Raw genomic sequence first — 25,188 nt, 5'->3', positions numbered from 1 at the left:
GTGGGGGGTGGGGGGGGGTCTTTCAGCAAGGCTGAAAGAGCATTAAAAAAACATGATCGCTTCAATGAAGGTCCACTTATTGTCAGTGTAAACCTTGTGGGTTATAAAGAAAGCAGATAAATGTGTTTCTGAACCTGTTTAGCATTTAAACTCGGGGACTGAGCAGACTAGACAAGCATTATTTTACTTTGCATGACATTATTACACACCAAGATGATTCGTTTATCGTTTGCTAGGCCTGCACAATGGAGCCAATTCAAGTTGGACGATGTTCGCTATTTGTGAATGAAAACGAATCGGTAATTACGCACACTGCAGCACACTGGTCCAGAGGTTAGCGCGTCTGCCTGACAGTTCTTAGGTCCTGGGTTTGACTCTCAGCTCAGACTTCCAATGTGGAGTTTGCAACGGGTTGAGGGAGTCGTTCGTCCATGCTCGCCTTGATCTTTCCTGCGACTGACTGGCGACTCGGCTAAAGTATTCCGCATTTCTCTCAGCCAAAATTAAAGACTCTGAATTGTTCAAAGGTGTTCATGTTAATCATTGCTTGTCTGCTGCACGTGCCCAAAGATTGACTGTCGCATACAGAATAAATTGGCGTTATTATTTTTTCAAACCTGTGATAAGGCAAACAGTTTGGAATTTTTCATGATTTGGGGGGTGGTCCACAGCCCTGTATCCCACTAGAATAGATCCGCCCCTTCCCTGAGCTAGATCTTCACATTCCGAACAAAAGCAAGATCTGCATCATCTGTAAAAAGGTGACATTTTTTAAATATAGAAAGTGGAGGAAAATATTTGTTGCTTCTGAAACTGAACTATCTCTTTTCATCAGGCATTATTAAGAGAAGTAATTCATTTATTTTTCCGATCCGCTTTATCCTCACAAGGGTCGCGGGGGGTGCTGGAGCCTATCCCAGCCGTCATCGGGCAGTAGGCGGGGGACACCCTGAACCGGTTGCCAGCCAATCGCAGGTCACACACAGACGAACAACCATCCGGTGAGAATTAAAGTGCCATTGGTTGTCCGTCAGTAGATTTACTATGCTCTGCGATTGTCCGGTGATCAAGGTTTACCTCACTTCTCCACCGCCCCAAAAAAAAGGGTCAAAGTAAGTGTGAATATTTGTTTGTTCATATGTGTCCTGAGCTCACCCGTCACCCTGCCACTCGACTGATTTATTTCAAGACAAAGTGGCCAATAACCGTATTGGTCGACATGTTGGGGGAGAATGTCTGGAATGAACTACAAGGGGGATAGGGTGTGTGTGTGGGGGGGGGGGGGTACACTTTCTCCAGCCTTTTGCTGCGTATATAAACAGGTTCTAAATGAGAACATTCTGGAGTGAGCCGTTTTCGCAGGAAAAGTAACTTTTGTCGGGTAGAGCTCCTCCTCGCCAGCCATTCCAAAGTCAACATGCTACGTCTCGGTCCTCAGGAATTTTTCATGAGCCACCACTTATCTTGTCATATCACATTTCTCACGCCAGCTTTTCGGCAGGGAACAGAAAAGACACCTCGAGGGCAAATGATTCTCTTTGAATCAAATCACCCCCGCGTGGCCCGAGGTGATCTTTTTTCCACCGCGCCTAAGATTCAGCGGCACGCTGATGCGCAAACATGGAAAGAACCTGCGCAGAAAGTCATCTGAAGTCACTGAAAAAAAAAAGAAAGAAACAGAGAGTTGTTGGAGTTTCCAGCGAGCAGCTTTTATGGCAGTTGGGAGCTGTAAAAAGTAAATGACACCACGTAAGCGCAAATGTCCCAGCAGAATCATTTCTTTCCCGTTTGGGAGGCGACTCCTTGCGTAGCGTCACTTTGAATTACAGTCCGCTCAGCGACGTATGGATTACTATTGAAATGCAATTCCACTACCAACTGGGCTGTTGACACGTCACCACACGGATTTTTTTTTTTCGCACTAACTGCTAATTAGTTGTGGATAAATCCAATTAAAGCAGCAGCGGGGTTTTTTCCTCCAGGGCTCCCCCTATAGTAGTGAAGTGTAATTGATGTTTAAGACACAAATATTGAAAAATATGGACTTCCAGTCTGAATTAGAGACCATGGATTAATAGATACCAGCGTTACTCACTGCAGCTCATGAGTGAGTTGAGAGAGCAACCGCATGCAAGTTTTTTGCTTTTGCTTTTTCCTTTTGTGGCTTTTTTTTTAAACCGTGTGTGGAAAACAATGACCGTTGCGCCGTTGTGGGTGTGAACGCAGCTGAGTCTATTCAACACCAATCAAATCAACGTGACTAATCTCATTCCCTATGAACGTGGCACTGTCACATCTCACATGGAAACATCTTCGTGCGGAAAAGGACACAATGTCACGTATGTGGCCGGAGCATCAGAAGCGGGTACCCTCGTACAATGAGCTTCTGATCACCGCTGAAGATTTTAAAATATTCCGGGACCTCGTGTATCTATAAAGCAACAATTAGAGAACTTTTTGTTAACTTTGTTTTATTCATTCATTCATTCCGCTTATCCTCACAAGGGTCGCGGGGGGTGCTGGAGCCTATCCCAGCTGTCTTCGGGCAGTAGGCGGGGGACACCCTGAACCGGTTGCCAGCCAATTGCAGGGCACACAGAGACGAACAACCATCCACGCTCACACTCACACCTAGGGACAATTTAGAGCGTTCAATCAGCCTGCCACGCATGTTTTTGGAATGTGGAAGGAAACCGGAGTACCTGGAGAAAACCCAGGCAGGCCCGGGGAGTACATGCAAACTCCACACAGGGAGGCCGTAGCTGGCATTGAACCCGGTATCTCTGCACTGTGAGGTCGACGCGCTAACCACTGGCCCACCGGGCTGCCAACTTTGTTTTACTTTAAAAAAAAAACTGTGCTTGACATTATCAGAACCATTAGATTATGTCTTGAGGTAGACACCATATCAGTTACAAATAATTGCCTAACGGCAAATCTCTTTACTATTACATGTTGCTGAACCATCAAAAACATTTTGGAATCTACTCTTTCAAGCTAGCCCAAATTACAGCAAAAAATGTTGAGAATTGCAAGTGCGCCTTTGAAAATGGTCTTCCTTTCTAATGGCACACAAAATGCACGGTGGTAAGCGCACTTGGTGCGTTTGTGTGTTTTTCCTCCTGTTCCTTTCTCGGGAAATTGAATTTGGATGAGCATTTAAAAATGCAGCCTGACAAAAAGGATGGGGGAGGGGGGTGTAAGTACACGTTTCAGGTTCCACTTTAAACACTTTTTGTGGTCTTTCTTGATTGTAATCTGATTAAAGACAGCTATCAGTATGAGGCAAAAGGCGATCTATCTTTGAGCAGATTTAAACGACCGCAGATAGAAATCTATGTGATAAGGCAAGAGTAAAAACACACTAAATGCTCCTGTCATAACAGCCGTTAAGCCCGTTGATCAGTGTCCATTGTTTATTTCAGGTAGCGAGGAGTTTTAAAATGTATTCGCAGGAAATTAAAGTCGAAGTGAGGCGGGAGGATTCAATTTCTTATGCCGTGCTGCTGAGGCACCGAGAAGCCTAATTATATCTATTAGGTGTTTATTGTTTCGGATTATTAACGTCTCACCCCTTGCTTTCTTAAAATTAAGAACCCGGCCGTGCAATTTGTTTTAAGTACTCTGCCTCTGCTGCAGTCTGGTGTCTTGTTCCAACATTTTTTCCATCTCCAGCCGCCACAGGTGTGTGACCCTCGCCCCACTCCACTCCCTTTTCACAATATTACCTTTTCTGTTGTGGCCAAGACGCACCGTTGGGCCACCTGAGACATTAGTGGGGCCAAATGGGCGCAGCGGCGACCCTCCCCTGGATGGATAAATACACCGCAAGAATGTTGCTTTGAAATCACTGTCTGGATAAAGTTCCTCTAAAATAAATGTGTTCTCTTTTTTTTTTTTTTTTTTTTGGTCCCCCTCCTCTTCCTACCCCGCGTGTCTCACATACTTTGTATTCACCCGTGCATTGCTGAGGTTTTAACTTCACAGCAGAGCTTTGTGGAGGATGGATGAGCACGGAGGCCATCTCGTGCTTGTCTCCCAAATCAAAACGGATGCTAATAATAATCGGAATAATGAATTTGATGTTGTTAAAAATGAAAATAAAAAATAAACATCAGAGATATTCTGTTTCAACTGGTAGTGTGGACTTCCACTACACTATAGCTTCCTCTCATTTTTTTGGAGTCAGTGTTCAAACATCTCAAAGACGCAAAATGAGTGATTTCGCATCGTAGTTTGCAGGTCAAAATTTGCATTTTGTTCCTCATTAAAAGCTGAGGATTACAGATTTTTAAGTTGTGACTATAAATGAATGTACATATACGTCCAGCTGGGCTAGACGTATATGTACATTAACGCGGCGCGGGCACATTACTGTAGCTAGCAACGACCTTCAGCTGGCTAGCTAGCGTGGCAAAATATGTTACAAAGTCGCTTCTAAGTCATGGTTCACCGCCTCGATGGCGGTAATAAGCTACGTTTCTAACATGTATCGTATCGTTCTGACAAACGGATGATGATGAGTAACGAACAGAAGATGGAGAGCTAATTGCTAAGCGAACCGAAAGTTGACGAGTAATCTTGAAACACCGGAATGAAGTCCTGGAGCTGTGTTAAAGTGAAGGGCATCCAACTTTCAAGAGCAAAATCAAAGGCAATTTGATTCATGTCTGGAGTGAAAATATACTCAATCATGCTAAAAACGACCGGAAACCGTAAATGAATTCCTTTACATTCCGGCGTATAAAGTTACAACTATATTAATGTAGAACATTTCATATTTACAATATTGATATTTGTTTGTTTTTTGCCATAAAGTCCTGGGTTTTGATTTTGTGTGTGTGTTTTTTTTAATTGCCAAAGCTAAAAAAAATTCTCAACAAGAAAATACCGTTGCATGGTGTGACTGTATCATCTTTGGTTGACTATTTCAGTCGATGTTCATGCAAGTGAGCAGTCTTATGTGTCAAGTGCAAGGTCTGGCTTATATTCGCCATTGATGTGGTTATCAAAAGAAATTGTTTAATAGAGTTGGTCTCTTAACATTGTTATCATTACGCATGGCATTCTATTTCAAATTAAGAGAAAGGGATGTGGCAGTCAGCAGTACAGGCAGAATGGAGAGCATGGAGTGTTCTGGTTCTTGGGCAGTTATCAGAGGAAGCCAGCAGGGGGTACAGGGTAGGGTTGATGGGGTCGGAGCGGAGCACCTCTAAGCAGCCTTTCTCTTCATTAGCAGCCTCTCTAAGGGCTAGCGGCAGAGAGGGTCTTCACTGGCCCACCTGTCCAGGAGATTATTGAACCGACTAACCGGCAGCGCGGCACACGCACTTCTCCCCCCTTTCATGATTCCCGAAGTACCAAAGGAATCACGACCGGGCTGACAACCTCCGCTTTTTTTTTCCCACTCTTTTTTTTTTTTTTTTTTTTTTGCTTTCCACTTCACGCATGATTAGCTGGAGGAACATTTATAGCAACACTGCTACGAATGTTTATATATTGCGTATGCTAATAGCATCGCCATTTCTCAACAAAAATGACCACTTAAGTACAAAATGCGGTTCTTATTGAGGAAGGGAATTTATTACTTTTCACGTTCCACAAATTCACCAGAACCAAATTATTGGACATGAGCAAGAAAGTGAATGATGTCATGGTCTCATCTAATCAGATTGCTCTGATGTCATCCCCACACTGTTAACATGGGGGGCAATCTCGGAAGCGCTGTGATATGCCGCGACACTTGTTAAGTCCAGTCAAATTTACTTTGATAGCCCTTAATCACAGAAGAGTCTCAAAGGGCTGGACGTGCCGTGCCCGCTCTTGACAAATATTGTTCAACCTAACACACCATTTCTGTGGTACTTTTTCTTCATGAGTCCTTTTCATCATTCAGCTCCACTAACGAGAGCCCACGGCAACACTTGGGATCGTAATCCTTAGCTCGCACAATCCCAATACCTGCAGAAGTGAAGGCGCTTTGTTTGCTGGTCGAGAAAATGTGAATTGCACACGCACACGCACACACATGCCCTCTGCCAGGGAAGAGAGATAAAAGTCATGAAATGACATCCCTGGAACGTAAATTGGCATTCTTCCCGAACAACTCTGAAATATATATCCCCGACACACAAACACACACACACACACACACACACACACACACACACACACACACACACACACATTCACTCATTGATGAATGTGTGAAGGTACTTTGGCAGCGCTTTCAATTGGGGGGTCATTCATTCATCTCACACTGTTCTGTTATTCAAGCTCTCTTCTTGCTCTTAGCTGTCCACTAAAATGTACGACATGGACATGGCATGCGTGTGTGACTGCGTGTGTGTGTGTGTGTGTGTGTGTGTGTGTGTGTGTGTGTGCGCGTGCGTGCGTTGCGTGCGTGCGTGCGTGCGTGCGTGCGTGCGTGCGTGCGTGTGTGTGTGTGTGTGTGTGTTACATTTTGTCTGAGCTCAATGTCTCCTCCTTTTATTATTCTGATGAGAGGAAAATACTGTAAAATACTGTCTTCACCTTTTATGTGCCTTGTCAGCCGAGAAACTTTTTTTTCCACCCCAAAATGAACAACCATGTAAGGGGTGGTTGTTTCAGGAAGTCCCCCAAAACAAACTGAAATTGTCATTTGAAAGACACCCACTGCACAGATGAGGCCTCGAGGAATTTTAGGCCTGAACATAATCCACAAAATGTAACAAAATGAATGTCCATGGCTCATTGGTGACATTTAGAAGTCAAGTGGGCAGTTTTAAATATAACACTGCAGGTGGTTTAGACTGGATACGTGGAATTAGATGCCACTTTTGCTGCTTCAATGTCAGTTTTTGATCAATTATAAATGTACTTCAGATTTGCAAAAATGTGCCATTTTCTCCATTCTTGTGAGGTTAGAGGCTGTATTTGGTTGTTTGGTTAATGCGGGAGGGGAAAAAAACAAAAAAGTGGCAGAAAAATGACAAATGCGTGATAAGTTTTCATTTGCTCTGATGCGTTCACGTACCGCAGACTAAATCAAGTGAAACCCAGTGTCGTCTCCTGATTCCGCATTTCCGAACCAGAATAAGATGAATATTGAAACAAAAATCGTAATTACCATGGCTGCATGACGCATCTGACAGAACTGACGAACTCCTTTGGCACGTTGGCAAACTTTGCGTCCTCCGGCACACAAAAAGCCTGCTTTCGCCCTCAAGCGGGGAACTTTCTCCTCGACGCCGCTGCTCGCCGCGTGCCGGGAATCGGCGCCGAATTAGAAAACTTGTACTTGATACTCGTAGGTGATTCTTTGGTGGAGGAGGCTTCGGTACCTGCTTGGGTGGTGGTGGTGGGGGGGGCTACTCGCGACCAACTCGCGCGTCACCCAGATTCGGGAAAGTCGGACGCTGACGCGCAATCACGACGTCGCCTTCTTTTTCTTCGTCTTTTCCCCCCTCTTCCTTTCTTAGTTTGCCTTCTTAACGAGAGAAGCCGACAAGCTCAACGTGTCTGTCCTACCTTGTGGAAAAGCTAGGAGAGAAAAGAAAAACGCCTCCCCGGCCCCCACGCACACGCACTCCCCTGGATGGTTGTCCGTCTGCGCAGCCCTGCAGGGAAGGTGTTCTGTCTGCAAGCTTCTCGCGCTCCGTGTGTGACTTACTTGGTTGTTTGATGAGTTTGTGTCACGGACCAAGTGTGGTAGTGTGGTGTCTTTGTGCAAGCAACACTAACAAGAGTGAACTTTCTTTCTTTCTTGTTCAACGCGAGGGTCAAATGATTAGAGACTGCGCTCAATTAAAAGTTCACGTCATCGTTTTAGTATGATCGCACAAAAACAGTCGGGAATTCTCTGAAACTTTGAATGCAGGGTCCCCCGGTGAGGCGAGGGGCTTTTTTTTTTTAAATCACCAGATGCATTCACACTGTACATATACACAGTAAGTGCTTTTCAACTCACCCCTGTGACTATAAATAGTATAATTTGTCTATAAAATTGAAAATGCATTTTCCCTGGATGCCACAGTTTACAGAAAAACTCGATCTCTTTATTGAAATTACTAAGCAAAGAAAGAGGATTTACGAAAGGAGTTAAACTCTGCCCTGCATTAATGGAAAATACATCAGAAAGAAAACTGCAACATCTAGTGTGGCATCCTCCGGTGCTGCTATTTTGGTGAGCAACCCAGTTCAAAAGGATGCAATTGTTTTCTGATGCTATAAGGGAGGTGTCTATTTGAAGGAAGCTTTTTACTCTATTTGCCTTAAGTGGATGGAAAACGGTGTGGATACAGGCAGCCAAATCCCAAGGTAGCCATTCCAACCAAGTCAAGCGTCCGGAAGCGCCACTTGCATGTTTTGGTCAAGGGGTAAATAATCGGTCTGGGATTAGGCTTGTGTTGAATTCATTGGCGGTTAACAAGCTGCAGAGGTCCCACTCTATGCATATTCATAGCTTGGCTGAGGCCGTGGGAGAGTGAAGACCATATGCCTGTTCGTCCGAGTGCTTGACTTTGCTAATTAAACGAGATATTACAAACTCGTATATGAGCCAAAAGCCCACGTGTACAATACAGCCTGGAAGTAAACTCACAAGTCACACTATTCGGTACACCTGCACAATCTGAAGGGAATCGACACAAGGATAATCATGTGTCAAATACTTGAATCATAACATTCTGTACATAAAATACTGAATTGTGTCTGATATTTTATGTGTTTCTTGTTATGTTTCGGTCTGGTTACATTAAGTTTTGATTCCTCATGTGCCCATTTTTCGCCACCTGTTCTTGTTATCAGAGTCCCTTGTGTGTAACCGATTAGCTCCCTCAACCCTGTGTGTCTTGTCCATGTGTTTCTCGTTGTCTCGTCACTTTGCTTGTATTTAGTTCCCTGAGTTTCTGTCAGTCTTGGTTGGGTCATTGTGAGCTGTATGTGAGCATACGTGTGCTCCTGTCATGTTTTGTTTGTTCCTTGTGATTTCCAGGCATTTTTTGAGTACTTTGACTTCGTGTTTTTTGTTAAATACATTTTGGTCACTCCACCCTGCTCCTCCCTGTCTCCTTGCTTTTTGGGGTCCTCCAACTACCACCCCGCAAAACATGACATTTCTTCTTGTATAATCAGGGCATTTTCCCTCATAAGCTCGTGACTTTTACTCATAAAATGATAAGGTACTCTAATTCCTGAATTTTCCCTCTGGGGATCATTATAACATTATTTTATTTGACATAGAATTTTTTTTGTAAACTTTACAACTGTATTTTTAAACGCCTTTATTCTTTTTGTCCTGGGGAAAAAAAAAACATTTCTTCACATGAAATCTTTTTCCAACTTAAACAACCTGCAGACGTTTTGTCTTAACCAATATTGTATTTTTCTAAAATACAACTTGGTTCTCATAAAATTGCATTTTTTTTTTTTTATTTTGTGGGGCTCAACACAGACACAAACCACACTTTTGCGTGTTCCCATACTAACAAGCTGCACTTTGAATTGACAATCATTTACTGACGAGAAAGCAAACGTCTGTGAGATGGATATGATTTCATTGAAACGGCCAAAGTAAGAATTTTCAAGGCTCTCTTTACAAGACAGGATTGGTTTCAGGACGAGATCATGGTTCAGATTAAAATGCCTCATGATTTTCTTTCTAATAAACTCTGGAATTGTGAAATCCTGTAGTTTCAGGGGGAAAAAAAATGCCTGTTTTTCTTGCCATTTATCATTGCAGCCATCTGATTATCTCATTTACACATGGAACCAAAAAAAAATGCTGTGAAACAAAGATTTCGTGGGAAGATCATTTTTACATCATAACTCTGTCATTCTAACAATCAATCCTTATGTGCTGCTTTTGGCCCGTTTTAATGGTGAGCCAAGGTAGTTAGCCAGTAAGTGAGCATACAGTGTGTGTGTATTTGTTGCTGTGACAAGTCCCTCACCGTTCATTATTCAGGCAGCGGGTCTAAATGATGGTAATGATAATGAGCTATTGAACCTGCCACCTCCTGGGACAGCCATCAGCCTATGCCCCTGTACATCAGAGTCAAACCCTCTGAGGTTCATCTCTTCATTAAGTCCCGGTCACTCGCAACAGCAGCACATGCAGCAAAGAGTCTGGAAAGGTCATTTGAGCTGCTTCGCAGTTCTTCAGATAGTCAAGATATACAAACCACGCAGCCTTGTTATAATTGCAGTATTTTCTGATGTAAATATATTGTGGGGGATATATTGTGGAAATTTTACTCCAAGCTTCAAAATAAGTGATTTTACATTCCGGTTTGTGAGACAAATTTAGCATTTTGCGCCTCATGAATACATACTGAATAGCAAAACTCTGAATCAATCACAAAGATAAAAGTCAAACCGCGGGTAGGTGGAAGTTGAGGAACGCGCTGTGGTACTTATGCAGAAGCAGCTAGCTAGCAACAGCTTTGCCTTGCTCCTGTTTAATAAAACCCTCGAAGAAACTCAGCTAAATTAAAAAGTTGCCCCTCCACAAAGTCATTGATTTACAAAACTACTCCACAAAGAAAGACATTATATCGAACCTTGTATACTGTATAAATACAGGGGGGAGATGAAACACCATTCGCCAAAGCACCACTGCTGTGTTAGCGTGTATTAGCATTAGCTAACGGCGTTTTCAGTGTTCACTGTATTAACGTACTCGAGTAATTCAACAGCTTGGTGTTGCCAACGTGAGTTGAAATCTTCAAGCACTGGAATTGTAGCAGTCACTCGCTTTATTGTAATCACAAAGCCATTGCAATGAAAGTCATACTCAGATTTGGCCCAACATTGATGGAGCAACGTGAGCATGGTTCATGTTCATGAGACAGGACCACCCCATTGTAATGGGCTCATTGCAGTGCGGCGGTGAGACACGCGGGATCTGTCTTAAAAAAATATATATGATACGCGTAATGACCGGTGAAATGTGGCAAAAACGTAAGGAAATTAGTAACTTTTTTCACCAAAGGAACCACAAAAATTTGAGAAATTAACAGTGACGCATAAGTGAAAAACAACGGGGACAAAAGGTCGCCATGACAAAAGACTGTGCTTAAAAATAGCCAACGAGTCAGAATTGGCTATGAAAACCCGGCAGGTAAACTCAGCCTAAATGCGAATGTCCTTCATCTCCCCAAACTAACAAAGAGGCAGACCACAGGTGTTGGGAATACTTTGCTCATCCCAATGCTGTTTTTCACGAGGGCAACCTTTACATTGGGCAATCAATGTCCCAAGTCCTTGGTCTTTTCTTTTCTCCTCGGGGGAAATAAGAACTTTAAACACAGCCTCAACAGTGTAATTTACCCTTTGAGCAAGAAAAGGACAAGATCCCTGGGGGAAATGCTCCGATCTCATTCCCACACTTTCTGAGTCGTCCACATTGGTGCGCTTTGCGGGACCGTGCATACGTCAGCGTCATGTATGTACTGTACTGTATATACGTTCTGTTTCTGCTTTGAGGAGGTGGCCTGAAAGTGGATCAATTCCTCTTCTGTGATGGCTCTCGTGTTGGGACCAGAAGGTCAGCAGTTAAACAACGAAGCCATGCCACTTCGCTGGGCCTGCGGTATAGGCATGACAAAGTGGGCTTGTGCAGGAAAATCATCAGATGCATCCAGATGTGCGCATGACAGCGGTAGTACAAAAGAGAGTAGTGTTAGTGGTATGTTTGGTGAACAAGTGTTGGTGTCTTCCGTCTGGGAAGGGGTCAAAACGATTCAGTGATCAAGTTCAATGGAAAGAGGGACATTTTTTTTTTTTTTTTGGTAATCAATCATCTCCCATTCTCGTTCAGAGAGAGTAATACATGTATTGTAATATACCTGGTTACTTTTAAAAGACAGTAACTGGCCTTTGTTCCAAATTCATATGCATGTAGGATTAACATTTTATATATGTGTGTGTATGTGTGTAGAGAGAGAGAGAGAGAGGGAGAGAGACAGTGAGAGAACGAGAGAGAGATTTTTTTTTCACAAAAAAGATTGATCGCATTTGGGGGACCTAAACATGCACAAAAACTCACTAAAACTTTTGCACACTGATAGGCCCTGGTGGAGAATTTGATTTTTTTTTTTTTAATTTGTCATAAACAATGAAAACAAAATGGGTCTACAGCGCCACCTAGTGGTGTAACATAAAAACCCATCCCTATACGTTTGAGCTAGACTACAGGTGTCAAACTCAAGGCCCGGAGGCCAGATCTGGCCCACTACATCATATTATGTGCCCCGCGAAAGCAAATCAAGCAGGTCAACTTCCATGATGCTTGCTAAAATCGAAAACAAAATTTCAGCTTGTCATATGTAGTAAATAATTAATGTTGGGATATTGTAAGTATTTTCTTGTTCCGTTATTACAGTGACTTGAACAAGAGTTGAACAAACTACTATTCTTGGCTGTTGATTTCAAAATGTGTTATCCGTTAATTGTGTACTTTATATGTCATAATACGAGGAGGTGAATAAACTGTGACGACAATGTAGCCTGCCACAAAAATGAATTTGACACCTCTGACCGAGGCCGACAAAAATTGGCAGGCACGTGTAGAAACCCAAGACGTACAAAAAAAATCCATTGCAGCCATAGTCTAAAATGAGCAGGAGATGAACTATGAATTTTTGAAAGTCCAATTTGACTTGGGTCATATTTTGATTTCGAACTTCGGCTATACTATCTTAAGACCTGGGACAACAAGAGGTTAAAAAAAAAAAAAATCTTGAGGTTTCAAAGGTTTTGACGCGCTGTTTAAACGTCAGTGGTTGAGCAGCGTTGACGCCCCCCCCCCCCACGTTGAACAAGAACGAAGCCATTTAGCAAATAAAGGTATCAGCCATGCTCCAAAGTGACTCAAGTGACTTCATCTCTTGCATGTAGTCTCATTTCCACCCAGCGGGATGGATGTTCTACAAAACACTCTGTGAGTCTTGACATCCCCGCTGGCATTTGTACAATCGCTCGCTGTTCCTCTGGTACTTGAAGTGCCTTTTGTCATCTCACGCAGGTCTCAGGTTCTTCAGCATCAAAGCCATAGACGCCGATAATGCATGACAATATCCCCACTTACCTTGAGGCAGCAGGCGGAGAAGACGTGCTTTGTACAACTCTCCGCGGAGTGTCGCGTTTTGTGCCTCTCCTCCTCTATGCCGCCTGCCTGCGTCGGCACAGTGTTGGAGCTTGTCGTCGGGGTCTTTGGGGAATTTTTCATGCCGCTGCATTTGCATCATCGCAATTGTAGCGACCCTCCTACAATCGGTCGAGTAAATGCTACAGAGCAATCAAACTTTTCAGTCACTCTGCTCAGCAAATTAGAGCGAAAAGAGAAAATAGATTTTAATATATTTTTGAAAAGCTATTTATTTATTTTTATTGGCAATCTTAAAAATGAGATTGGTTCCAAAAGAAGATGAGCATCCAAATTAGCAGGATGGCATTTGTGTCATAATGTGAATGAAGGTAGTTTTTTTTCGCAACCATCATTTGTCAGCATTTTCAGTGACAGAGATTCACCACGCTTTGCTTTCAACAGTCCCAATGCGATCAGTTCAATTCACCGAGAGCACAACGACATGGATGAATCAGAATATTCACAGACATGCTCTGCCAATTCGTTTATTGCATTTGGAAAATGTATTTATCTAAATGATAAAAAAAAATCATGGAGATATTTTCATTTCATTCCTGTGGTATTACAAAGACTGATTTTCCCATTTGGTTGTGTATCAAAGTAGCTCTGCTGTCACTGCAGTGGCCGTGGTTTCTGGTTGAAAGGTATGTCGGTCTGACACATCCAGGCCAGAGGCAAAGCTGGAGGGTCTGTGAAAATGTGTACTTTTTTGCCTAAATGCAGGAAGTGTATCCTGGCTAATATGAGTGATTGCTCGTATCTCCCATTTATGTGCTTTAATCTGTCCAAAGCAAGTCAGACTGCAAACATTTAAAAGTGGTAAATACAAGGTGCTTGCACAGTCAAAACATGGTGGAATATGCCAGTGCAGATCAGGGAAGCATATGGAAGTGTTCAAATGACTGTATAATATAGATGTGATGCTGATTTTATTTATTTGTTTTTGTAAATATTTTGATGTTCAAAAGACTTGTTCCAATGTGTTCTTGCATGCGGCCAGAAACAGGGCTGTTCAACTGATGCATGACAGTGATTAATTCCTGTGACCAAATACAGAGAGGAACATTCAAATAAATCACATGTCAGTTTATTTATCTGACCGAGGGCACAGGCAGATGTCGCACATTAGCTGGCAATTTAGCGCCGCTAAAATGAATTTTTCGCAAATGAGCGTCCTAATGACAGGCTGCGTTCTTGGGTCAGGAAACCATGCTAAGTCCATCGAGTGAAACAGATGAAACAACATTTGTGTGGCTGCGGAGAAGCTTTTTGTCATATTTCTTCATTTTCCTCGAACCCTGACACTAAGACGGTAAGCACATTAGCCACACAAAATTGAGTCGTCGTGCCTAATTGGCAAAGCAGATGTCTATCCCTCCATTTTGTGTAGCAATTGTCCTCATTAGAGTCAGGGGTGATCTGAAACAGGTGCTTTTCTCACATTACTTTTGGGTGGGATGCAGAGTACACCCTGGACAGGTCACCAGCAAATCGAAGGGCACATAAAGACATAAGAAGCATTCACGCTCACATTAACTCGAATGAACAATTTAGAATCTTCAATTAACCTACCATGCATGAGAACCTGGAGGAAACCCACACAAGCACGAGGAAGAAGATATGACTGCATACAAGACGGCTAGGAGCCCAGATTTGAACCCACAAGCGCTTTCTTTGGTAATGGTAAAGGGGCAGGATTCGAAAGAGTGTTTCTTCATCCTACTCATATTTGGACTGGCATCGCACATTGTTTTAGTAGGGGACATGTTTTTGTACTTGCATGTTTAAAAAGAATCAATTAATAGTTTGAAGCCTTTTTTGATCATTGATCTAAATAGATAATTCAATTTCTGGAGTGATTGTGTGAAAATGCTGAATGAAATTCATAAATGTCTGGACTGTGGAGAGAAAACACTTATGGCAGTGTACATGGAATATCCTACTATTTGGACTTTCTAACAAACTAGAGCCTCGTGGGAATTCTTAGTTGTTGTTTTTTGGTATTTATAAAGGACACGTGTGTTTTTGTAGGAAGATCAACATTATTTAAACAATAAACCCACAGATATACAGTACTGTACTGTATCTGTAATGGATTTTGTCAATGTCATATGTTGCCTTGAACTGTCGTAAAACGTCGTGTACTTTATGACGTAGCGAGTAACAGCGGGCTGGTTTGAAATGAGGAAGCCATTGAGAAAATTAGAAAGCATGTTGGATGCTATTCACAATCATGATAAATAAAGTCTCGTTTCAACGTGATATCTCTGGATCACGCTCTTGACCCAAGGCGGAACTTTTAACGGCGGCTGAAATTTCACGCGAACGAGTGCGCATTTGCTGTCAGCTAACCCCTTAGCAGGCTTAGCTTCCGGTGGCTCAGTTCTACGAGTATTGTTCAAAGTTCTTATTTTGAGGGTGAAACTACATTCGTGGGCCCACCATGTCGTCTGCAGACGCGTTGGCACTGGAGAAGCAAGTGAGAAGTTTATCGGAGGAGTTGTCGCAATGCCAGGTATGTCGCCAAAACATTTCAAACATTGTTGATGATATTACAGACACAAGTACTGTTTGCATAACTTTGACCAAGCTAAGACACACATTTCACGTTGACAACAATTTTACGGCACGCAAACCCCCAAAACAATAACGTTACTAAAAGCGGATACACATTAATTGCCAAAACGTGTCAAAGCATTTCATTCGTCTGCCTTGTGTCACCCTAAGTCGCTGCCAGAGATGAACAAAAATATATTTACTTAAGTCGGGTAACTTATTCGTACTTTGTGCGAAGGCAGTCACCGTAGCCTGTTTCTATATTTATTTATTTAGTTGCACTGAAGCCATTCTGCCTTGTGCATGTACATCCAAAAACACCTTAAGTCCTCACCGAGCATCAATGAGAAACTTCCTCAAACCTCCTCAGTTTGTCATGGAGAAAAGTTTCCCTTGCATGCTCGCCACCAGGTGGTGCCTAATGTGAACATGTGAACTGTTGCCGTGCTTTCCAAATGTCACAAGGTAGTCACTCGACAGGTAGTCAGTTAATTTCCTGCAACATACTGTAGATTCCATTGACTCACCCTATTGATGAGCGCAGTGAAAAAAAAAACAGCATGTAACTTAGACGTTTTACTTCTTAATTGCAAGGAATTGATCGTTGCATCATTAGAAGGCAATTAATCATTTTGAGTGGAAAAGCAAACTTTCCTGTTTTTCATTGCGTGAAGATGTATAAAAGAAGAATAATTTATTATACTGATTAGAATCCGTCAAGTGGAACTTCAACATACACCCCAGTCTGCTGTGTTTTATAATTTTGCGTTGCACATCGATGCAAATCATTCGTGTATGCATACGCAAAGAGATGTGTGGGGATGCAAGGCCTTGCTCGAGGGCATCTTGACAGATAAAGGGATGGATATTAAGATATTTTGATGAATCCATAAATAATCACCGATTAATCGAATATTAAAATATTCCTCATTCTTTCTTAATTTTATTTTATGACTTAATTTAATCAACATATTTTGACCGCAAGGTAAGGTGAGTAACCTCTCCAGTCTAAGAGCTGAGAACTTCACCCTGGTTTCCTTGCCGCCGCACACGTAAAGTGCCTGAAAGACGCAACATCCTTGGTGGTCTCATCATGGAGTACGACATCAGAGCTTCGGACCCTCTAATTGAGGGGGGGGCTTTAGTTCTATAGTGTACCATTTAAATATTGCTATTTGAATATCAGTGATGTCTTAAGTCTCTGGCAAGATGTACTCAGGGACAGCCATTAACTACAAAGGCGCCCATCTGTCAGCCAGCAAGTGCTCCTGCTAGACTGATGCTAATTGAATTATTATGTGTGGCTGGATTCCAGTGGCTCGCCCCCACTCTGTTTGGCCCGTGGTGTTTCGGTGTCTTAACATGTAAAATGAATAATTCATCCAGCCATCAAACGTACATTCAACACATGTTTAAGTGCGCGCTGATGAGGTTCTTGACCAAACGCTTGGCTGTCTTAACGGCTAAAGGCGGCTAACGGGCCGGCGTGATTTCAAGATATTCGCTGCGACTCAACTGTAGGCGGCATTGCAGAATCTCCAGCGGCCCTTCTGCTGCGTCTCGGCGCAGATGCATGCGCATCAGCAGAGCCTGACAGTCCTTCCACTTGATATGTTCCACCCATGGTCTCATCAAGGTCCGCGCTGCCATTTTGCTCAATAATTGATGAGACACTTTTGAGATGGGGGCGCTAAAATTCGTGTACTAATTGGAGACCAACGGAGTCCAGTGGGAGGGATGACTTTTATCTTGTGATGATGTGAACATAATTTATCAGATAATTTTATATCAAGTCGATTTGGTATAATTCTGTCTTTTAATGTCAGAAATGTAGTTTTTTTTTAAGATGTCCCTCATTAAATGAAATGTAGCATAAAAAAAATAAAAAAAACTCCAGAGACAATTTGAATTGGAAATGCGTTGACTTGAGGATGACTCACTCTGTCATCAGTTTTGAGTTTCTCCGGGGCTGCTTACTTTGGGAAAAACAGATCTGGAGAGTGCTTGATTAATGAAGAAACTGCAAGCCCCATATCAAAATGGATGCCAAGCCCTCGCCGATCATAAATAGTTGATCACGACAAGTGTCAATGCATGCTCCCCTTGAGTAGAAGGTCACCTCCCAGACGCCTGCGTTCGGAGCCGCTCACGACTTGACTCGGGCCGATCAAAAATTATTTTGTACGAGACGGCTTAAATTATTGATCGGCTCCTCTTTTCCCTGGTATGCTAAATGTCATCAGCGATTCCTCTTCATTTTTGTTTTTTAAGGGGAGAGAAAACTGACATGTTTTGCTGCTGTCCTTAGTGGAAATGAGTCAAAGGAAAGAGTTGCTTCATGTAGTCAAGAGTCAAAATTCAAACAACAAGCACTCCTGCTGTGCTGGGAAAAATTCTTGTTATCATGTCGCTGTTCATTGACGACCACGTAAGTCTATTTTGTGACAATTTGAGATATATCTATTTTTCGGGCCTTCAAGCATCTACTTAGCAAACACTCCCAGTGTGGTCATGCATGATGTTATCAAATAAGTTGATTGAATACCCTTTTCTCTCAAAGTAAACCTGAAATGTAACAATTAATAAGAATAAATGTACACACGGGGCTGTAGACTTGCACCAGTGCGCACAACTTTTTTTCTTTGGTGCGCCCAAATTTTCGACTGCCTGGGGGCTTTCTTCTGGTGGTGGGGGCTACTATTTAAGGCCAATCAAGAATAACCCATTCTAACATGGTTTTCCCCAGGCCGATAAAGACTTTGTATGGTCCCTGTGGAAACGACTTCAAGTGGAACATCCAGACTTGACCCAGGCTGTGAGTCTGGTTGTTGAGCGGTGAGCCGATCTATCTTTTCTCCAAACCCCACACAGCTGTAGATTGCACATTTCTATTCCCCCTCCCCACCCTTTTTTTTTTTTTCACCTCTCCAGTGCGATGAGATAAGCGCGAAAGTCGCTCGGCGGGCGTAAGGCACCTTGGCCGTTCTACTGGGGTTAGGACGGAATTTGCCGCAGATGCCGATTTAAGCCTTGTGATCCTCTGTATCGCAGTTCAGCCATGGAAACCTTTTTAATGAAAACACTCTTACACGGCTCCCGTTGTGGACCGTCGGAAGACCCCTGGCAACGCGCGTCTTTAACGGATAAATTGAGATTGAATATGACCTTTTTCACCGAGTGGCTAAGATCAGTGGCATGGGAACGTTCGCAAAAGATAAAATATGTACACTTTTCCTGACAATGCCCATGTGTATAAATGTAATCTAATCTAGGAGGCTTCTTGTCTTTGGGGTATGTTTCTGGACAGAAAGATCCAAGGATGGCAATTTCTGGCGCAGATGCTCGGCAGTACGCCGCCTCGAAAGCGGCCCGTGCACCCCTTGACTTCTCAGGTTGTTATTTTGGAAAGCTAACGTTTTTCATCACTCAAGAGAAGTCATCTGGCCCGCAGAACATTGGAACACTTTCTTCGGGGATGTTCGGATATGATTGAGACGCCTTCACCGGCCTTTGTCGCCGCGGCAACTGCAGAATTTCATTGTGTGTTCACAAGTCGGATGATGACGAATGTGATGTGATTTCTCTCGTCTGCCGCTTGATCAGGTTTGGACATCATGGTTCTCAAATCAACAAGCGAAGCAAAGAGAAATCTCTGTCCCATTTCAAACACCCTGACTCGGTGTCGACAGATGCTCAAAAATTGAATTGACTCGGATGTGGATTTGGGTGGAAAAAATGTGACAGGGACATCCCTATTTAAAATACAAAGTATGCATTTTGCACTCCGAAAACCGTACCGCAATGAAAAATAATTTTTAAAAAAAGTACCACATTGAAAACCGTACCGTCATGAAAAATAATAAAACCCAATTTGGGTTAATTTCATTCATCCGTGAATGAAATTGGCCGATTCTGATTCCCGATTGAGTTGTTCACGGATTATTTTAATAACGGCTCAATTGGTCACTTATTTATTTTTTTATTGATTAATTGATGAATACAATTTTTTTCTTTTCCATCCACATTTCCATTCCATTCAAAACATTGCATTTTTTTTCAGATTAATAGTGGAGAAAACCAATATTACGATACAGTGGGTCTGCTCCGTAGCGTGCAGTGTGAAGGAAACGCAGATGGAATGCTACACTGCACACAGGCTGAGTTCTAGATGGCTACAGGCTGTAAAATATGAGCTGCGAATGATCTTTTTTTTTTTTCCTACCGGCAATGAAAGGCATCGATCGGCGTATACCGATGACACACTTTTCCGCGGAAATCGGCTGCTCACGACCTGCGGTCGATCGACAGGAATATCACTATACAATGTACCCATCAGTCATATAATTCGACCAGCAACCAGTGGAGGAGAACAACAGTCTCATGTATTTACTTCTCATCCTATGTCTGCTGGCAATTTGGCCCGTTTTTTTTTGGGGGGGGGGGGGTCATTTCTAGCCATGCATCATCCAATGTTACATTGTTGCATCGATAACAAATGCCCTCAACTGATGAGTGACCACCAGGCCGTCACCTGTATGGTATCTACTTGACACACTTAGTAATGTATAATGAGGTTTGGTCTCGACTACAAATTACAAGCGTGAACGTAGCTTCACAAACATCTGCGCGCAGTAGATAAAATCTGAAGGGCTCTGGGAGTTGTTAGCCGATTCTGAACAGGAGAGTAAAAAAGCTCAACACAGCGTCTAAGTGAGGAGAGAGAGAGTTCCTCGGTACAGGTGCCTCCCGTTCTTCCTCCACACCCACTTCAGTTAGTTCACAGCCCCACAGGAAACCCATCAAAGTGTGCCGGTCCGCGGAGACTGCCGGGGAACATCCACCCAGAGATCGCGATGTGCGTGTGTACTGTATCACCTGATGCGCAGGAGGATATTGACATGGTAATTGTGTCGACTCCAGTCAAGCGCAAGTTCCCACCGGGATCCTCCGCTCAAACCCCCTTCGTCCCCCGTGTGGATTTTTTTTTTTTTGGCGGAGCAATTGCTTTGCTTTGCGAGGGAATGCGGTGAGCACCGGCGCACCAGGAGATGTAGCTAGGGCAGCTCGCGTTCCATCTCTTAGCCCAAGGGACCCCCCAAGATACTTATTTCAGTGTCTGTCAGGGGAGGAGGTTGATCAGGAGAGGCAAAGAGACTGGCGGAAAGGCCTTGAAGACGGGAGGTGTTGCGGGAGTGAGCGATGAGTACGTGGAGTGGGAGGGAGGGGGGAGCCCCGGTGGCCTCGAGCAGCAGAAACAACCCGGTCCCCAAATGCTGCTCTTTTTTTGTCTCCTTCGAAGTTCACACGGTTTTATAGATGCGCTGGGGGCTGAAAGAAAGTTCACTCTGATGCCGCTGTAAATCTTGGGAATGCTACACGTTTTCTTCTTCGTCTTCATATCCAGTAAAAAAATGGGAAGAGCATTAATTGGCTTTGGTGATGGATTTCAGAAGGGACATTATAGAGCGGCTGTCGTCGTCAAAGGTTGCGACTCAGCTGGTGCTTGTCCGAGCTAACTTGGGGCGAGTGGCCTGATGCACCTTGTAGTGTTTGCCAGTGAATAGCATTGCAACCATCCACATTCACATTCATACTTATGGATGATTCAGTCTTTAATTTACCTAACATGCATATTTTATTGTTATTTATTTATTTATTCATGTATTTTTGCAGTCTCGATACATTTCTCCAAGAGAGTCCGTTTTAAAAGCTGACTTTGAAACACCGCTTTTACGTCACATGCAATTTGGTCATCAGTCCACCTCGTCTGCAGTCGTGCACATCATTCTGTCTTTTAGGGAGAAGCACAAAGGTGAGATGAAGGACAGGAAGGTGTTGGAGATCCTCCAGGCCAAAGACTTCAAGATACACGATCTGGAGCAGGTACTGTGGAGTTTTTAAATCTTGCAGCTTGTTGCATTGAGTGCCAAGGTCTGCCCTCACCTCGGCTCTGTCGTTGAAAGTTACAAATCAAGAAATTTTGGTGTAATTATTGACTCAGGCCTAAATTTGAACAACCACTTAAAAGCTATTCCAAAATTTGCCTGTTACCTCTTTCAAAACAGAAGGGTTTTCTGTCTCAACATGACACAGAAAAACGTGTTTCTGCTTTTATTTTCAGTAGGCTGAATTACGGTAATGGTGTCTTTAAAAAAAAAAAAAAAAATCAATCTGGCAGCTGCAGCTGATCCAAAATTCTGCCACCGGTGCCCTTGCAAACACCAGCAAACTTTACCGCATGACACCTGTCCTGAAATCATTCCACCGGCCTCCCGTGAGTCAAAGACTAGATTTTAAAATCTTGTTGCTGTTGTATAAATCTCTAAATGGTCTTGGACCAAATCGATGTAAGATGTCTGAGTCATCTGGAACAGGTCTATTGTCGGTTCCCGGACTGTATACAGGCAAAGCATTTCTTCCTCAAAAGCCGTCGTTCCGTGAGCTGAGCACGACCGAGGTTCAAATTGTTCTTGCTGACTAGATTATCAACGTTTGAATTTATTTGACGCTCCTACGCCTAAATCTCTATTAAAGCCCCTCCGCCTACCCCTGCTCGCCCCTGCGCTCTTAGCACAGCGATCTGGAAGTAGCAAGGACCGCCTAAATCCACGATCTGGTCGGATCAGAGCCATTTCCCGCATCGTGGCAATTAATTGCATCCCAGAGCAGCGCGTTATTTGAGACGAGTGCACGCTCGCAGACGGTAGCGGATTATAAAACAATAGCAAATCGCAGCTGCTTGCGCAGCGAGGCCAGAAGGGCCACAAAAGCTGCCATGGAGCTGCTAATGAAATTTGGGTTTGCATCAAGCGTCTGTTCTGTTGCTTCTTGGGTATTCGACCTAAGATATTCCCATTCAATTTTGTGTGCAGTCCAAACCTTGATGACATCATATAATTGATCAACCCTGGTAGATGCTTCCATGAAATTTCAGCCGCTCAAAGCAAGTTTGCCTTATGTATGCATCCTGAGTCGTGAATTCAGACCAAGTGAACAGACTTTTTACCACCCGGGAGCTCAAAATGCACCATTTGACTTCAATCTTCTCTTTTGCTGGATTTCTGCCGGTAGAAAGTGTCAGAAAAGCAGCAAGAGGTAAACAAGCTTCTCCAAAGATGCCCGTCGATGGACGAGGAGGCTTCTTTAATGAAGAGCGAGCTGGAAGACGTCAACCAACAACTGCTCGACAAGAGCAAACAACTGCAGGTTGGTCCGACGCATTCTCTTTTTGCGCGGCATCCAATGTGACGTGTGCCCCTTGAGCTTTGTCTTGCTACAGACAACAGAGAATACTTAAAAGCTGGTAAGGACGTGCAAAAACAAACAAAAAAAGGCAGGTTGTTAACTTGCAGATGAATACTTAATGACTATGCCAGTGGGGAGGAGAGTGGAACAAGTGTGTCGTATGGTGTGGCCTGCCCAAAATTATCATAGCACGGGACCCGGCAATGTTTAATTGATAGAAGAACGGCCCTCTCGCGGTTTTTGGTGCGGTCTCACAGCGAGGGATGGCAGGGGGACCGCATCAAAAAGGGGGAGCCTAATGGGCCTTGCGGCGAGCGCCGCTCTCATTAGAACTGACACGGCGGCCCCTCTACCTGCATGTGTCCGGCGAGCACAGCCAGCGGCTAGCGCAGCCGGCGGCTTGCTCGCTAGCACGGGCCCCTCAGCACAGGTGACCTTGGGCCAATCAGTGGCTCATGCGGGCATCTCCCAGAATAAATTAAGGAAAAAAACAAAATATCAAAGCCTCGCCAGTCATTACATATTCATTTCAGGGTAAAACCTCGACTGTTGCATGTATAAAAACCCAAGGGGCAACTCATAACGGTGATACCCACAATCAGTGAGGGAAAAAAAAAAAACGTGCCTTTCGAAAAATTTTGCAGGGGCCTCCAGATGAACCGTGATGATGGCTAGGGTTCACCGCATTTCGAATTATATACGACACTTCCAGATCAGTTCAGAACTTTTTGACCCGTCCCGGTAGTAGGCAATCACAGAAGCAGGGGCAAGCAAAACCTCCGCTGTATCAACTTTTTCTTTTTCCTCGTGTTATTGTTTATTTGCCCCTCTCGACCCCGTCTCCTGACACGCACACCTCCCTCGTCCTCATCCAGGAATGGAAGACGGCGTGCGGTAGGAAAGAGGAGGAGGCGCAGCAGGTGGCGCGTGCGCTCGAGGAGGAGAAAGGGGGATTAACGTCCCGCTGTGTCGCCCTGCAAGCTGACCTGGAGGAGAAAGAGAGGCAGGCCAAGCACCAGCGTGACCAGAGGGAGGCTGCCCAGGCCAGAGTCAAGGTTTGAATAATACACACGGGACGGTCCTTGTCTTTTATGGCGTTTCTATTCCTTCTACACACCCTTGACATCTGTGATCCCTCACTCCTTTTCCTCTCAAACTAACATCAGGGAAGAAAAAAAAATCCCAAACTGAATTTAAAAACAGCATCCATTCCATGTATACGCCCCAGTAGAAAGAGTACTGGATTTTTGGATGGCAGGTACATGTGGGTACATTTATTTTGATCACAATCAGATACACTGATGACAAAATAAATCCGTTTTGTTTCTAATGAGTGAAATCAGGAAAGAAGCACCCTGAAAAGAAAAAAAAATGTGGGTAAATGATAAGAGGTAATTTTACAGGAAAGGTCTTTTTTTTTCCCCTAAAGAAAAACAAATATTTGGAAAATAATGTTCTACTTTTTGTGAGTGAATGTGATAATTCCCTCAAATAAGCGAAACACTCAGCACTGACATGTACATTTCTGTACATGCAGTAACATCCCTTAATCGTGCAACAATTATGAGTAATTTCTCGTAATTTTACAACTATCTGCAACTTTAGTAGTGTGCAGACATTATTCCCATAAAATTAATACAATACCTTTTGGGGATCATTGTGATTTTGTTTTCTTGTATCATTGTTACTTTATTTCAGTAAAGTTGCCTTTTTTTTCCAGACACGCTTATCTTGGGCGGAATGTTGTGTTTGACAGATTAGATGACTTACTGCAATAATTCCTTTCTAGGATCTTGAGGAAGAAGTACGCAGTGCCTGGCAGGAGGTCTCCAGGATGCAGAACCACAACAGCACCCTGGCAGCTTGCATCTCACTCAAAGAACAGGAGATGGCAACAAAAGCGGATCAGCTTCATCAACTTGGGTGAGTCGCACGTGTCACGGTACACCTCCTCTACTTCCTCCTGACAACTACGAGTAAATAGTTTACGTTTAATGGTGAGTGTGTTATTAAAATGGAGTGCACCGTGCGTGCAGTTCATGTGGATCACGGTAAGTACGTTGCTTTCAATGCCAAGGCTCGGGGTGACACTGATATTTCCAACCGCGGCTCACCTAAAGCCACCCTGTAAGCCCCCGCATAGTGGATGCGCTTTCAAGGAGGGAGAAAAGGGAAACTGGGCAGGCTTTGGCTAAGCTGTAGTCGATATGATAAAAACTCTGGGAACCGTTAGGAGCCTAAGAGGTAATCTCATC

General features: G+C 43.5%; 2 protein-coding genes across 9 annotated transcripts in view; one reads left to right on the top strand and one right to left on the bottom strand.

The window, feature by feature from the left end:
- Nucleotides 1-7,852, bottom strand: part of bnc2 (basonuclin zinc finger protein 2) — a 173,207-nt gene extending 165,355 nt beyond the window's left edge. Inside the window, exon 1 of one of the 2 annotated variants that reach the window (XM_019862125.1) lies at nucleotides 7,112-7,852. In XM_019862125.1, the coding sequence (XP_019717684.1) occupies nucleotides 7,112-7,129 (18 nt within the window). In that variant the 5' untranslated portion in view covers nucleotides 7,130-7,852. The remainder of the gene's footprint in view (nucleotides 1-7,111) is intronic. The other variant, XM_019862123.1, reaches the window with a different exon arrangement.
- A 7,438-nt stretch (nucleotides 7,853-15,290) lies between these two features.
- cntln (centlein, centrosomal protein) overlaps nucleotides 15,291-25,188 on the top strand; it is an 89,824-nt gene continuing 79,926 nt past the window's right edge. For 6 of the 7 annotated variants that reach the window (XR_002167307.1, XR_002167306.1, XR_002167305.1 and 3 more), the window contains exons 1-6: nucleotides 15,291-15,647; nucleotides 18,435-18,523; nucleotides 21,487-21,571; nucleotides 22,760-22,894; nucleotides 23,809-23,988; nucleotides 24,723-24,856. Coding sequence is in view for 3 of the 7 variants with exons in the window: in XM_019862427.1 (XP_019717986.1) it covers nucleotides 15,576-15,647; nucleotides 18,435-18,523; nucleotides 21,487-21,571; nucleotides 22,760-22,894; nucleotides 23,809-23,988; nucleotides 24,723-24,856 (695 nt within the window). In the remaining 4 variants the exon portion in view is untranslated. Of the gene's footprint in view, nucleotides 15,648-17,959; nucleotides 18,117-18,434; nucleotides 18,524-21,486; nucleotides 21,572-22,759; nucleotides 22,895-23,808; nucleotides 23,989-24,722; nucleotides 24,857-25,188 lie in introns of all 7 variants that reach the window. The other variant, XM_019862428.1, reaches the window with a different exon arrangement.

Source organism: Hippocampus comes, unplaced genomic scaffold, assembly GCF_001891065.2.
Source record: "Hippocampus comes isolate QL1 unplaced genomic scaffold, H_comes_QL1_v1.1 scaffold7, whole genome shotgun sequence".
Classification (NCBI taxonomy): domain Eukaryota; kingdom Metazoa; phylum Chordata; class Actinopteri; order Syngnathiformes; family Syngnathidae; genus Hippocampus; species Hippocampus comes.
Note: the sequence above shows the minus strand (reverse complement) of the source record. Positions and strands in the feature narration are given on the sequence as shown.